The 14712-nt window shown below is 42.3% G+C and overlaps 2 protein-coding genes across 10 annotated transcripts in view; both read left to right on the top strand.

Moving 5' to 3' along the window:
- The first annotated feature begins 524 nt into the window (after positions 1-524).
- ZNF445 (zinc finger protein 445) overlaps positions 525-14712 on the top strand; it is a 61081-nt gene continuing 46893 nt past the window's right edge. For 2 of the 5 annotated variants that reach the window (XM_061396182.1, XM_061396181.1), the window contains exons 1-2: positions 560-611; positions 814-849. The gene's annotated coding sequence lies outside the window, so the exon portion shown is untranslated. Of the gene's footprint in view, positions 612-813; positions 850-14712 lie in introns of all 5 variants that reach the window. The other 3 variants (XM_061396185.1, XM_061396183.1, XM_061396180.1) reach the window with 3 other exon arrangements.
- On the top strand, positions 531-12897 carry LOC133235132 (zinc finger protein with KRAB and SCAN domains 7-like). 5 transcript variants are annotated; one of them, XM_061396197.1, is made up of 3 exons: positions 560-611; positions 814-849; positions 9624-12897. In XM_061396197.1, the coding sequence occupies exon 3, from the start codon at positions 9638-9640 to the stop codon at positions 11075-11077; it is 1440 nt and encodes a 479-aa protein (XP_061252181.1). In that variant the 5' UTR covers positions 560-611; positions 814-849; positions 9624-9637; the 3' UTR covers positions 11078-12897. The 5 variants fall into 5 exon arrangements, with proteins under 5 accessions (XP_061252180.1, XP_061252183.1, XP_061252181.1 ...); XM_061396198.1 differs by having other exon boundaries at positions 562-611; positions 9627-12897; XM_061396196.1 differs by lacking the exon at positions 814-849 and having other exon boundaries at positions 531-611.

The following is a 14712-nucleotide window of genomic DNA, read 5'->3' as shown; positions in this document are numbered from 1 at the left end:
GGAAACATCCACTCACTACGAAGTTCTACATGCTTACTGTGTTGATACATCAGTGTATGGAACACTGGTGTTATTGGAGCACAGAGTAATCTGCTAGATCGTCTCAGGAAAGACTAGGTTTAATCGTGGCAAACCTCCAATAACAGATGGAGACATCGTGGAGGCCTCATATGTAAAGAGAATTTACAAGCTCCTTGGAGTATCAGGGCTCAGCTCCTTTTTGGTTCTCTCCCCACTGTCCAACTAGCAGTAAGGAATTTAAGTATACCCAGTCCTCAAAAGTGGGCAACCTTATGGATCTTCGTTGATGCGCGAGGGTTTTCTCTAGTTGTGGTGGGAAGGCGTTTCACTGTGGGAGGAACAGAAGGCAGGCGTCCAGTGGGTTAGGTGGGGAGTGTGGGGACAAGCCTCTGGGCTGAGCTCAAGAGGCCTCCCAGCAGGGCACTGGGGCCAGGGAGAAGCCGAGAAGTTGGCCCTCCTAACGTCCTAGAGAGGCCTGGAGCGGCGATGCGCATGCGCGATACGGAGCGGCGGAGAGCCGGGCTGGAAGAGTGTGGAGTGGGGCGGGTCGAGCAGTCAGGGCACTGAGAGTTTTGCGGCCTCTGGAGTTGGTGAGCCGGGCGACGGTGGAGGGGTGGGGGCTACTGTGCGGGTGCGGAGTTCCCCGGGGAGTGGCGGGTAAGGATCGGCCTGGACGCTGCGCCCTGGCAAGGATCTGGCTTTGGAGATCAACCAGCCCGGGTCCTTCGCTGCTCCGAGCGTCCGGGGCGCGAATTTGAAGTAATGGTTTCTGAATTTTATCTCCTCTGCCAGTTATGCAAACAAAGCATATTCATCACAGATAATTAGGTGAGTCGGGTGACCGTAAGAAAAGGAAGAGTAATCACAACCCGTTAATTAAAGAGTCTTCCCGACTCTTTAAAATTTGTGCATGATTTCGCAAACTCTTATACGAGTATATATTTTTTATTAGAAAACAGGCACTATTGTTTTAATTTTTTTGGTATTATAGCAAAACAGTTGTAATAAATTTTCATGTATCATGGTAAATGTTGCCATTTTAACCATTTGAAGTGTATAATTCAGTGGTATTAAGTACATTCCCATACTATTGCTTTCTGAGAATGATGTCTTCAATTTCTGGAATGCATTTAATATATTGGTTAAAATTGTTGCCAGTATTATGACGCCACTGAGTCACATATGTGCAGCTATAATTAAACATTTTGTTTGCAGTTTCCTATAGTAGATATTGCATGAAGCTGTAAATTGAGCAAGTGACATTTGTGCAGAAAAATACCAAAAGCTTCATTAGGGTGATTATGTCTGTTTTCAAAATAAAGAGAGTAGTATGGAGCAGCCTGGTAGGCTGCAATTCATGGGGTCGCTAAGAGTCGGACACGACTGAGCGACTTCACTTTCGCTTTTCACTTTTCATGCATTGGAGAAGGAAATGGCAACCCACTCCAGTGTTCTTGCCTGGAGAATCCCAGGGACGGGGGAGCCTGGTGGGCTGCCGTCTATAGGGTCGCACAGAGTCGGACACGACGGAAGTGACTTAGCATAGCATGTATAAAATGCAGTTTTTAAACACAAGTAACAGCACTAACCTGCTGCTGCTGCTAAGTCGCGTCAGTCGTGTCCGACTCTGTGCGACCCCCTTCTCCAAAGCACTAACCTAAAACCACTCTAATGTCTTCTGACTTACATAGACTTAAGAAATAAGAAAATGTTCTCCTTACTAAGTTAAGAGTAGTGGCAAGGAAAAGAACACTGTTTTTTTGTTTGGACTTTTGTTATGAACTGGAGTTCTTGGTCTCCTTGATAAAAGTTGAAATTCAGTCAAGGCTTTACTGGAATTTATGCGGCAGCAGGAGGGAGTGAAAACAAGTTAACAGGTTCCTTTGTTTCCTAGCGGGTGAGGGTGGTTCCTTACACAGAATGAGGGTAGAAGTGCTTCCAGAGATCTGGCTGGAAGGGTGAGTTAGGTGGTCTATCCACCTTCTAGGAGATGCTGTGTGCAGGGGTGCTTGGGCGATACTTTGCTTTTGCTCCCAGCTCCTCAGAAGTGGCAGTTGGGTTTTTGGTCTTTTTGTAGCTTATCCTTCATAATATGCTCCAACTGCAAATGTGCGCAGTTATTTTTAGACCCTTAGAGTTTCTTTGTATTTCGTTGCTGGAGGAAACGTTTGTTCAGGTGCAAGCGCTGCAACAAAGGGTCCCAAGTCCCAGCCTGCTTCAGTTCCAAACTAAAAACTCCTTAATGTTAGGTCTCTTATTTTGCAAGTAAGTAATTTGCTCAAGGATTTCAGGGAATTTCCCTTTGTTACACACATAAATATCTGTGTGCACATTCAGGAACTGACAAATGAGACTGCTTTGACATGTGTTTCTTAATGCTGAAGAAAGGCAGACAGCTTTTGGTTCAAAAAGTAAGCCAAAAAGACTGTGGGACTGTTTTGAAGATAAATCTCTATGTCTACTTACAAGTAAGGGAAACTGACAAAAACTGAAAAATGGTACCTGCTACAGTTCTGTGACTCCTGGTATCCAGGAATGTTAGTATTGTGAGCATTCTGTGATGTCATACTCCAGAGCAAAAATACAGAAGATGTAATAAAATATAACTCATTACTTTATAATCTTCAGTGTTTTTAATACTAGAAACAGTCTGAAAAAGGTCCCTCAAATGAGTCATTATGTGCTCTAGATTGAATTTTTTTTTTTTTTTTTGGTCCCTGTGTGCAGCTAGCAGGTTCTTAGTTCCCCAACCAGGGATCGAAACTGTGCCTTCAGGAGTGAAACTGCCGAATCCTAACCACTGAACCACCAAGGAGTTCCCTAGATGGCATTTTTGAGCTTATACTTTCCCTTGCCTGATTTTAGGCCTCTTAGCCTTCTTCCTTGTTTTATTTTGCTACATAGCACCTGACACTGTCTTTATCTTATTGTCTGTCTTCTTATAAGCTCCTTAAGTTAGTGCATTTTGTCTGCTTTATTCACTGCAGAGACCATGGTGTCTAAGAAGGTAGTAGGTGCTCAGTACATATTTGTGTGGTGTGTGTGTGTGTGTGTGTGTGTGTGTGTGTGTGTGCATGCGTGCATGCTCAGTCATGTCCTACTCTAGCCTGCCAGGCTCCTCTGTCCATGGAATTTTCCAGGCAAGAATACTGGCATAGGTTGCCATTTCCTCCTCCAGGGGATCTTCCTGACCCAGGGATCACCCACATCTACTGCATTGGTAGGTGGATTCTTTACCACTGTGCCACCTGGGTAGCCCCTATTCAACACCCTTACTGCCAAGTTAATCCTTAGTATATAGACATTACTATTTCTAGATAGAAATAAACACAGTAACAACTCAAACTTCAGTTTGAAAACCTTTTTATTTTGAATAATTGTAGACTCACAGAGACTGTCAGAATTTTGTAGACTTCCCTTGTATCTTTACCTGGTATACCTAAAGGCAATGTCATGCATAACCATTGGACAGTCATCAAATTTGAGACATTTCCAGTGGTGGCAGTACTAGTAATTAAACTACTGATTTATCTAGAGCTCCTGACTGGCTATCGAATGTTCTTTTCCTGTTTGAGAATCCAGTCTAGAATCCCTCATTGCATTTAATTGTTAAATCTCCTCACTCCCTTTCAGTCTGTGACAGCTCCTCAGTTTTACTTGACACTTCTAAAGTATTTTATATTTGTAATTTTAGACTGACCCTCTCGATTTGGTTTTGTCAGATGTTCTCCTGCTTAGACTGAGGTTGATGTTCGTATGTCTTCTTCCTGGTGATATTACTCTTGATCCAGTATTTCTGCCAAGGATTAATGATTGTAAAGTTACTGTCTGTCCTTTGTAATTAGCAATTATTTTGAGGTAGATACTTTGAGACTTTGCATAGAAATATGCTTTTCTTACTAGTTAGCATTTCTTGGTGAATCTTGCCTACAGTAGTTGTTATTGTGATGTTCTCCTAGGAGCTTTTCATTTTTTGTGTTTTTTAACTACATTTATTAACTGGAATCCTTTGTGAGGAAGAGTTGTGCCTTCTCTCCCACTTGTTTATTTACTTAATTATATCAATTACATCAGTGTGTGATGTTGGGTGTTTATTTGGGGAGTGTAGTGAGGTGTGTTGTTATTTATTTTGTGGCATAAATTATTCTAGCTTTAGCTGTTGGGTGTCTTTCAAGTTGGCTCCTGTTTCACCTTACATGTTCCCATCCTTTTTTGTGTCTTTCTCTGATTTTCAGGCACCACAAGATACTCATCTTATATTTTCACCTCTCCAGCCCTGGAATCAATCATTTCTGCAAGGATTCTTGGTTTCACTTTTTTGTAGAAGTGGTATTGAGAAATCAAATTTTGGGCACTAGATTGAGTTCATTTATAAATTGGTATAACTAAAATTTTAACATTTAAATGTGTACTAGAAGCAGTCTAGCTTTAGTTTCTAATTGTCTTAGAAACTAGTTTGCATATTATCAGTGTATAAAATAAACCTTATGTACCTTCTCATTGGGGGCTTCCCTGGTGGCTCAGTTGGTAAAGAATCTGCCTGTAATGCAGGAGACCTGAGTTTGATCCTTGGGTTGGGAAGAGCCCCTGGAGAAGGGAATGGCAACCCATTCCAGTATTCTTGCCTGGAGAATGCCCATGGACAGAGGAACCTGGCAGGCTGCAGTCCATGGGATCGCGAAGAGTTGGACCTGACTGAGCGACTAAACACAGCACACACCCTCTCACTAGCAGGAAAAACACAAGAGTAAGAGACTATTTATTTAAGAGGATTTTAAAAGGAAGTCAGAATTACTTTGTATGAAAGCAAAATGACAGAAAGAAGAAAATATTCCTAAAAACTGCCCAGGATTTCCCTGGTTCTTTTCCAGGCCATTTTCATTTAGGAATGAAACTGAGTGAAGGGATGAAGCTGGGGAGAAGAGGCCTGATCCATCTCAGGTTGCCCCCGAGTCTGGGGGCTCACATTTATGGTGTCGTCTTAACAAGTTGATGTTTTCTTCTGTCCTCAAAAACTGATTGGGATCTGGGAGGAACCCAGAGGCATTAGAATACCTGAATTTAATTGGGCAGTTTCAGCTCACTGGCCTCCATCTTTATTTACTGTGCTGTGAGGCTTTCATTCAGACTTTGAAAGGCCCAGGAGGTCATTAGCTTTTTTTTTTTTTTTTTAATGCTGCTTCAGTACATTGGCTTTACTGCATCAGAGCAAGTGGACCCAAGTTGGTTTGGTAGCAATGTCTGTTTTTTTTCTGTCTGTCTGGTACACAGGCCCCTTTCTTTTGATTATAACACCTTAACTTGGGGAGAACTACTGTCCCCACTCTCAGTCCATGTGCTCCTGAGGTTTTGATGCATTCAGTTCCCCTTCCAGGATATTCCAGTGGCAGATAGTGACTCAGATGTGACCCATCAGAGCATTTTATCACCTCGTCACAGTGATTGGTTCACAAAGAGATGTGTTAGCCAGGCCAGGCTTAACTCTGGGACTTTGATAAATAGAAATTTAAAGAAAGCTCTTTCTCAAAGTCTTAATCTGGTTGGGCTGCTGTAACAGAATGCCATAGACTGGATGCCTTATGAACAATGGAAATTTATTTCTCATAGTTCTAGAGACTGGAAAGTCCACTCTCAAGGTGTTGGCAGATTAGGTATCCAGTGAGAACCTGCTTCCTGGTTCATAGATGGCCTTCTTGCTTTGTCCTCTCATGGCAGAAGTGGTCATTAGCTTTTATCCACATTCATGGTTGCAGAGATTGGGCTCAAAGAACTGTATTCTTTTGCCATATTCACGGGCAGTTGCCGTCATTTTTCTGCTGTCCTTCACATCATCTCTTTACAAATACTTCATTGACCTCCTTGGACATTTCTGTAGCAGCTGCTTCACAACAGGTCGACTTGGAGGCTTACGTTTGGTGCTTATTTCACTCAGATATGTCAGTGCTCTATATTTCTTGCTGGTACGTTTCTTCATAATACTTCTCTCTGGTCTCCAGTTCATTGTCTTCAGTCTTACTCCTGTATTTCTCTTCACCTGAGCATCTTTCTCTTCCCCAGTCTGTTGTGCAAATTTGTCTGGCAAAGGCCCTGCCTTTTTCTTTCACAGCAAAGCTTCATTTCTCTGCCAGAACTTCAACTTCCTCATCATGCGTAATCCTAAAGTAGTTCTTCACTTGACTCTCCATGACCCTGTAACAATACTGCATTTTCTTTAATCTGGGTGGTGACAAGCATTCCGGTGTGAGCTTTCTTCCCATTTCAGTTAACAGTCATCTCTTATCAGTCCTCCCAGCACTCACTGAGTCCAGGAGACATTGACTAGGTATTGGTTTGTAGCAAATGTAGGAGATGATGGTCTCTGTTTTAATCATGGATGAGGATAGTGATTTTTTAAAAAATTTGCTTTAAAGTGGTGGGAGTTGAAGAGTTCCATGCTCTCAGGGGAAGCTAGCTGTCATGTATGATTTGTTACACAGAGCAGTGGGGCTAATTTGCAACAGGTGCCAAAGCCTACTGTCCATATTATTTTTATATATGGACTGAGGTAGAGGTGTAACCTCATTTTTTTGTATGTGTATATCCAGTTGTTCCAGCACCGTTTGTTGAAAAGTGTCTTCTTTCCCCTTTGAGTGCTCTTGGGACTTCCATAAAAAATAAGTTGATGGGCATTTTGCTGGTGGTCCAATGTCTGGGACTCCATGCCCCCAGTACAGGGGGCCCGGGTTTGATCCCTAGTCAGGGAACTGGATCCTATACACTGCAACTAAGACCCACTGCAGCCAAATAAAATACATACATAAATTTAAAATATATTTAAAAAGTAAGTTGACCTTAGGAGCCTTCCCTAGTGGTCTAGTGGTTAAGACTCTGTCCTTCCAATGCAGAGGACACAGGTTCAATCCCTGTTGGGGAACTAAGATTCCACATGCTACGCAGTGCAGCTGGAAAAAAAAAAAAAGTTAACTGTAGATGTTTACTTCTGGACTCTTACCTATTTCACTGATCTGTGTGTGTATTACACAGTCCTGATCAGTGCTGTTTTGTCAAATAAGTTTTGAAATTGTGAAGTGTGAGTTCTTCAACTTAATTTTATTTTTCAAGGTTTTTTTTTTTTTCATTTTTTTGGAATCCTTGAATTTCCAGTGAATTTTCCAGATGGTCAGGCCCCAGGTGAGCTTCCTGGGTTCCAAGTCTGTGGCCCAGGAATGGCAGGACCTCATCTCCAGGGCTCTGGCCCATTCAGAGGCTGCTCCTGTGACTTCTCTTCCTAACTGCCTCCCCTGGACTTGGTCCCATCCACTGAGTTCATGGACTGTTATCTTACCCTGAACGTGTCCTTTTATTAATGTGTCCTCCCAGCTTCTTTCTGTACCCCCACCCCTTTGGCCCCAGGGTCTCAACCCTGTCTTGGTACCCTTGTTGACTCTGCCCCTTAGGCTGTGAAAGTCCCTGAGCTGCAAATGTCCCTGAGCAGTAGAAGCTTGTCATTCCAGGAGGCTACAGAGTTGGAGTTTCTGTCTGTGAACTATACTCTAAAGAACTGGAAAGGTACAGCCCTCAGCCAGAGAGCCCTGTACTGGAACATCATGTTGGAAAATTGCTGCAGCCTGGCCCCATTGGGTAATGACTCTGCTCCCTAGTAACTTAGAGTCTGCCTTCTTTACATTTTCTTTGCTATGTTCTTATTCTTTTAATTATGAAAATATAAAGAGAATGGAGAGAATAGTATAATAAATCTCTCTACATCATCACTCACTTTGATAGTCATTAACATTCTCTGTGACTTCCCTGGTGGCTCAGACGGTTCTCTGTACTTCCTTATTAATTGAAGTGAGCTGGTTTAGTTAAGAGTTTGTAGTTGGAAGGAATAGAGAGCCATTCAGTTACTATAAGTCATGAGCTAAGTTACTTAGAGTAAGATTGAAGGATTGGAAACCCTGAACAGACTCACCAGCTAGACCAGGCTTTGGGAAACAAAGCTTTGTGAGGACCTGGGAGCCTCAGCAGCAGAAAAGTGACAGTGAAAGTCACTCAATCGTGTCCAACTCTTTGTGACCCCATGGACTATATAGTCCATGGAATTCTGTAGGCCAGAATACTGGAGTGGGTAGCTTTTCCCTGCGCCAAGGGATCTTTCCAACCCAGCAGCAGAAGTGAAAGGATTTTTACGGCAGTGTTGTAAGACAGCTGTGTCCTGTGTATCTGTTTTTCTATTCCCACTGATGGCCATTCTCTTTACTCTGAATCTTTTGTCCCCCTTCAAGCTCTTTCTTAATTAGACTTCCTATTTCCTCATATGTTCTGTTTGCTGTGGTTCCTGATGGATTTCTTCTCTCCATGCATCATTTCAACTTGAGCTACTACTTGTAATTTCCTTCATTTTGTCCTACTTTCAATTCAGAATTTATGTAGAAAGGGATTCCATTGGTGGTTCAGCCATTAAGTATCATATTTCTTTGGGCAGAACTTTGTTCCAGGTCACCCAGAGCTGATGACTACTCTATAAGCCGCACTTGGGTCTGGTGCTTGGCCGTGGTCCAGTCACCTAGTCCTGGTCCTTGTCCATCCTGGGATGATCCGGGTTGCTTTGCACAAAACATCGTTTTCTCAGCTTCCCCTTCAGAAAGACTAGGGCAGGGCTGCTTCCTGAAAGGGGCTGTTGTCAGAGGAGTTTCTGGGGTTGACCGGTCTAGGACAGTAGCCTACTCTGGAGAGGGTGGGCTTAGAATTAAAGGGCCAGATACCTTTCATTTTCCATATGCTGAGATGGTATGATAGCTTGTGGTCTGGTTAAGATGTGATTGAAAGGAACCAATATTTTTGTGTTTACCTATGACCATGGATACTCTGCCTTTCCCAGCTTTTATATTTAATTCCAGAATTTAAAAGCAAATACTCAGCTCTTCAGTCTTATTATGTTTACAGGTTATCAAGCTACAAAACATGTACTTTGATTTGTATTTCAAATTATTGCCTTTGTTAATTTTCATAGAAGTGCCTACTGGCACCTCCTAGTCCAGTGCTCCAGAGACTAGGATGTTGCCAATTTTAGAGCTCTCCTCTCCCCTTCAGTACATTTTCCCAGCCTTTTTGAACCCATAGCTTCTCTAAATATCATTACTATTCTTTCATACCAGAATCACTCCTTTTTGTGCACTTTTTCCTGATCACGCCCTCGTAATACACATTTCCCTTCAACTCTCATGTTTGCCTACATGTTTCTCATATTTAGTTTAAAGTATTTGCCATCACTCTCCTTGACATCTTTGCTGTGAACTGTGGAGCTGTACAGTATCATGGTTGGAGTGAATCCGAGAGTTCATCATTTTACTAAGGAGACACCACATCTAAGTGACTTCTGGGAGATCACACTGTGCTTTACAGTTTGGTCTCTTGCCTTTCAATTGGCCTGCTCACCTGGCTGTGCTGGCTCCACATCCCTCTGTCCTGATAGCTCTGCTTTTTCCCTCCTGTTCTCAATGTGTCTCCTTATTCCTTATCCTCAATGTGGATTTTTTTTTAAGCTACATAGACTCCTGACAGTTCATTTCCTCAATAGGACAAGAAGTGAGTGAAAGTTGTTTTCTTCTGTCTTTTGGCAGCAGGTGAAAACAGGATGGCAAGTTCACAGTTGTCTCCGAAGCAGGACATTTCTGAAGAGTCAAAGTCAGCTGACAGGACCTCAGGCATACTCTGTGGACTGATTCTTAGAGGACCAGAAGCTGGGGCTTCCTGTGAAGAAGCTTTAGAGAAACTAAAAGTTCAACCCTCAGATGAAGAAGGAACCAGACGGGAAAGTGATTTCTTAGAGATAACACAGGAGGATAAAAAGAAATCTACAAAGGATCGATGTGATGAGTATAAGGAACTTGGGGGACATCCAGATCTGTCCTCCACTCTCTCAAAACATCAGGGAGTTCTGAAGGGACAGAAATTATATCGATGTGATGAATGTGGCAAAGTTTTTAATTGGAGTTCACACCTCATTGGGCATCAGAGAATCCACACTGGAGAGAAACCATATGAGTGTACTGAGTGTGGCAAGACCTTTAGGCAGACCTCTCAGCTCATTGTCCACCTCAGAATCCATACAGGGGAAAAACCTTATGAATGCAGTGATTGTGGAAAGACCTATCGCCACAGCTCCCATCTCATTCAACACCAGAGACTTCATACTGGGGAGAAACCATATAAATGTAATGAATGCGGAAAAGCTTTCAACGAAAGTTCCAAACTCTTTGACCACCAGAGAACTCATACTGGGGAGAAACCATATGGATGCAATGAGTGTGGAGCACTCTTTAGTCGGAGTAAAAGCCTTATCCGCCATCAGGTACTTCACACTGGTAAGAAACCTTACAAGTGTGAGGAGTGTGGGAAAGCTTTCTGTTCTAACAGAAATCTTATTGACCATCAGAGAATCCACACTGGGGAGAAGCCTTATGAGTGTAATGAATGTGGCAAGGCCTTCAGTCGGAGTAAATGTCTTACTCGACATCAGAGTCTCCACACCGGGAAAAAACCATACAAGTGTAGCAAATGTGTGAAAGCCTTCAATCAGATCTCTCAACTTGCTGACCATGAGCGAATTCATACTGGAGAAAAACCTTTTGAATGTAATGAGTGTGGTAAGGCATTCAGTCTGAGTAAATGTCTCACTCGACATCAGCAACTTCACACTGGTGAAAAGCCCTATAAATGCAATGATTGTGGAAAATCCTTCAATCAAAACTCGTACCTCATTATTCATCAGCGAATTCACACTGGTGAGAAACCTTATGAATGTAATGAATGTGGAAAGGTCTTCACTCATAATTCTAGCCTTATGGTACATCAGAGAACCCATACTGGGGAGAAGCCTTATAAATGTAAAGATTGTGAGAAAGCCTTTCGTGATAGCTCACAACTCACTGTGCACCAAAGAGTTCATACTGGAGAGAAACCCTATGAATGTATTGAGTGTGGGAAAGCCTTTAGTCAGCGTTCTACTTTCAATCACCACCAGCGAACTCACACTAGAGAGAAGCACTCAGGTCTGGCTCGGTCTGTTTGTTAAGACACAATTCTCTAAGACAGCAAGAAACTTTAGGTTAAGGTTTCTGTATAAGTATGTTCATCCTGATCTCTACTTGGAACCACCTGTTCCATGTGTACCATCCCAGGACTTTCCTCGTGGTCCAGTAGTTAAGGCTCTGAGCTCCCAAAATGGGGGGCATGAGTTTTGATTCGTGGTTTGGGAATGACGATTCCACATGCCACACAGCATGGCTAACATAAAGAAAAAAAATTAGAAAAAAAAATATGGACCATCTCCAAATGCTCGCTGCTGGTCACAAAGGTGGGAGAGTTGGAGTAACAGTGGAATCTTCCTCCTCCTCTTGGGGAAATAAGGACTACATGTTTCATGTGCTTATAGGTTTCCTTCTTCTTTTTTTGGCTGCATGAGGCAGCTTGCAGGATCTTGGTTCCCCAACCAGGGATAGAACCTGTGCCCTCAGAAATGAAGGCACGAAGTCCTGGACTGCTTGAACCACTGGACCTCCTCCATTTTACCGTTTATATAAAGTCATCCTCTAAGACTGAGTCATTCTTCCTACCTCTTGAGTGTGGCCCTTTTAAAGCTTGGTTTAATATAGACCCTCACCACTTGTGTTCTCTAGGAAGAAAAGCTTTTCTTCCGGTTTGCCAGTCTGTGTCCCTTGAACCTTTAAGATCCAGGACTTTATTTTTTTTAAGTGTTTTACTTTGGAAACTCCCAGGTTCCGGGGGAGACCCCATATGAACACACAGGTCCAGCCCTCAACTCTGATTTAAATGTGGCTGGTCATATCTTATGTAGAAACTCTTGTCTGTTGAATGTTTTAATTTATTATCTTCTGGTTCTGCTCATACCCTACCACACTGAGTCTCTGGGGGACAGATCCAGCACTGCTCATAACTCTGTGAGCTGACCACCAGCAGCACCAGAAATGAATGTCCTCGCTTCCTAGGAAAGCACTCAGGCTCTTGGTTGGAGGAAAAGGAGCTACATTTGAACACTACACCTCAATTTCTATTGGCTATTGCTAGTATTTTAAAAGTTAACTGATTTTTAAAAAATTTTACCTGGATCCAGTTACCTCGTTTAATTAATTTTGGTCTGAAGAATTTTTTAGTTTCATTTCCTAGCTTTTCTAGATGTACAATAAAACAGTAACGATTAGTGTTCTCTTAATTTCCAATCTGTATGCCACTTATGTCAAACATCAGCATTAAAAAAAAAGTTGAACAGTGAATAACAGGCATATTCCATGTCTTGTTTCTAATTTTCAGAAAGGTTTTTAAGCATGTCACAGTTGTACCTGTGGTTCACCCTCATTGTTTCTGATAAGTACTGTGTTAAGGAAGTTTTCTTCTATTCCTGTTTTTAGAAGCAGCAATATGTTATAGTGGTAAAGAGCACAGATTTTGTGCCTGGAAACCTAGGTTCAAATCCTGCCTCCATCACTTTCCTTAGGTGTGTAATCTTGGACAAGCCACTGGGCCACCAGGGAAGTCCCTTCTAATAAGAACATAAACTCCATCATGAGTGCCCTTCCTTTTGTCTTTCATGTGTAAAATGGAGCTACCTCATAGGGCCTTGAGGATAAAATTCATTTATAAGTATAAGGAACTCGAAACAGTACTTGACATGTAGTGTACACATACTGTAGGAAGTTATCATACTAAAGTTTTTATTACGAACGGATGCTAAGTTCTATCAAAAACTTTAAAAATCTGTTGGTAAAATTTCATGGGTCTTATCCTTTACTCTTTTTGTATCAATTTTGTTGGCAGGTTTCCAAATAATTGAAATTTTCTTGTGTTCCTGGAATAAAATCTGTTTTTTCATGGTGATTGTATCTTATTTTTGAAGTACAGAACTAGATTCAGTTTGCTTAGCAAAATTAATTTGGGAGTTTTGTTTCTCTTTTGTTACCTGGAAGAGTTTGCATAATAAGGGAGATATTCTTTGCAGAGTACAGATATCTGGGCCTGATCCCTTTTTGGGAGGAAGGGGATTGGGAGGGACATACCTTGAGCAGCTGTCTTAGTTGGAATTGCTGTAACAAAATGCCATAGAGTGGTGGCTTACCAAACATTTATTCCTCAGAGGCTGGGAAATCCAAGATCAAGTTGCCAGCATGGTTAGGTTCTGGTACGAATCCTTTGAGTCCTGGCTGCAGCCAGCTGCTTCCTTGCTATATCCTCATATCGCAGAGAAAGAGAACAGCTGTCTCTTCCTCTTCTTTTTTTCTTTCAGTGTTTGTTTTTATTTATTTGCTTTCTCGGGTCTTAGTTGCGGCATGTGGGATCTTTGATCCTTGTTGTAGCGTGCGGGATCTTTAGTTGCAGCATGTGGGATATAGCTCCCTGACCCAGTATGGAACTCGGGCCCTCTGCATTGGGATCATATAGTCTTAGCTACTGGACAGCGAAGTCCTTTCCTCTTCTAATAAGAACTTCATTAACTCCATCATGAGTGCCCTACCCACATAAACTAACCTATTTTGAGTTACTTCCTCAAAGCCCAACTCTACATAGGATCACCCTTAGGTGGATTATGGTGATTAGGGCTTTAACACATGAATTTCAAAAACACAGACATTCAGTCCATACATTCTGCCTCTGGCTTCCCGAAATTCAGGTCCTTTTCATTTGCAAAATAAATTAATTCCATCCTAGCAGCCCCAAAGTCTTAATTCAGCATTAGCTTTAAAGTCTGAAGTCCACAAGTCTCATCTAAACATTATCTAAATCAGATAGGGGTCAAATTCAAGCTGAGGCAATTCTTCAGCTGTGAACCTGTAAAACCAGACAGGTTATATGCTTCCCAAATAAAGTTCTGAGTGTTTATAGGGTAGACATTTGATGTCAATAAAACCCACAGTCCTTCCCTCCTGTGTTTCTCTCCTGTGTCTTTGTTACTATTCATACAGAACATTAACCTTCTGACATTTGGGGTCACCAAATGTGGGTAATTTTCCCCACACTAATTCTCTGGAACACCAGCTGGGTGTCCCACAATTTAGCCCAGTTCTGACACTCTGGAGACAGTGTCAAACTGCACAGTTTAAGGGATTGGTCTCACAAAATTTACACACACACACACCAACTTTAGATACTAGTTCCAAGCCCAGGTTATCACCTGCGCTATTGACTAACCAGCGTAGATCAGAGGTTCCAACAACCACCTCGGGTTTAATTTGCTAGAGTGGTTCACAGAACTCAGGAAAACAGTTTACTTATATTTTCTGATTTTTGTTTTTTCTTATAAAAGCGTATGAGGATGGATACATAGAGTAAGATCTGAGAGGGTCCCGGCACAAGAGCTGCTGTCTCTATGGAGTCAGGATGTGTCACCCTCTGAGGAGCTCTCTGAACCTGGTATTATTGGGTTTTTATGCAGGCTTCATCATGCAGGCATCTCCATTATCAAGAGAACAGGGTGGGGGCAGAAGGAGCTGAAAATCTTAAGCTTTAACCATGGTTTTGTCTTTCCTGTGACCAGCCCTCATCCAGGAGCCTACACAGAGTTACTTTATTAGAATGAAAGATGAGACTTTCTTGGTGGTCCAGTGGTTAAGACTATGTGCTCCCAATGCAGGAGGCATGGGTCAGGTTCAATCCTTGGTGGGGGAACTTAAGATCCCACAAGCCACACAGTGTGAC

This window comes from Bos javanicus, chromosome 22 (assembly GCF_032452875.1).
Source record: "Bos javanicus breed banteng chromosome 22, ARS-OSU_banteng_1.0, whole genome shotgun sequence".
NCBI classification, from domain to species: Eukaryota; Metazoa; Chordata; class Mammalia; order Artiodactyla; family Bovidae; genus Bos; species Bos javanicus.
Note: the sequence above shows the minus strand (reverse complement) of the source record. Positions and strands in the feature narration are given on the sequence as shown.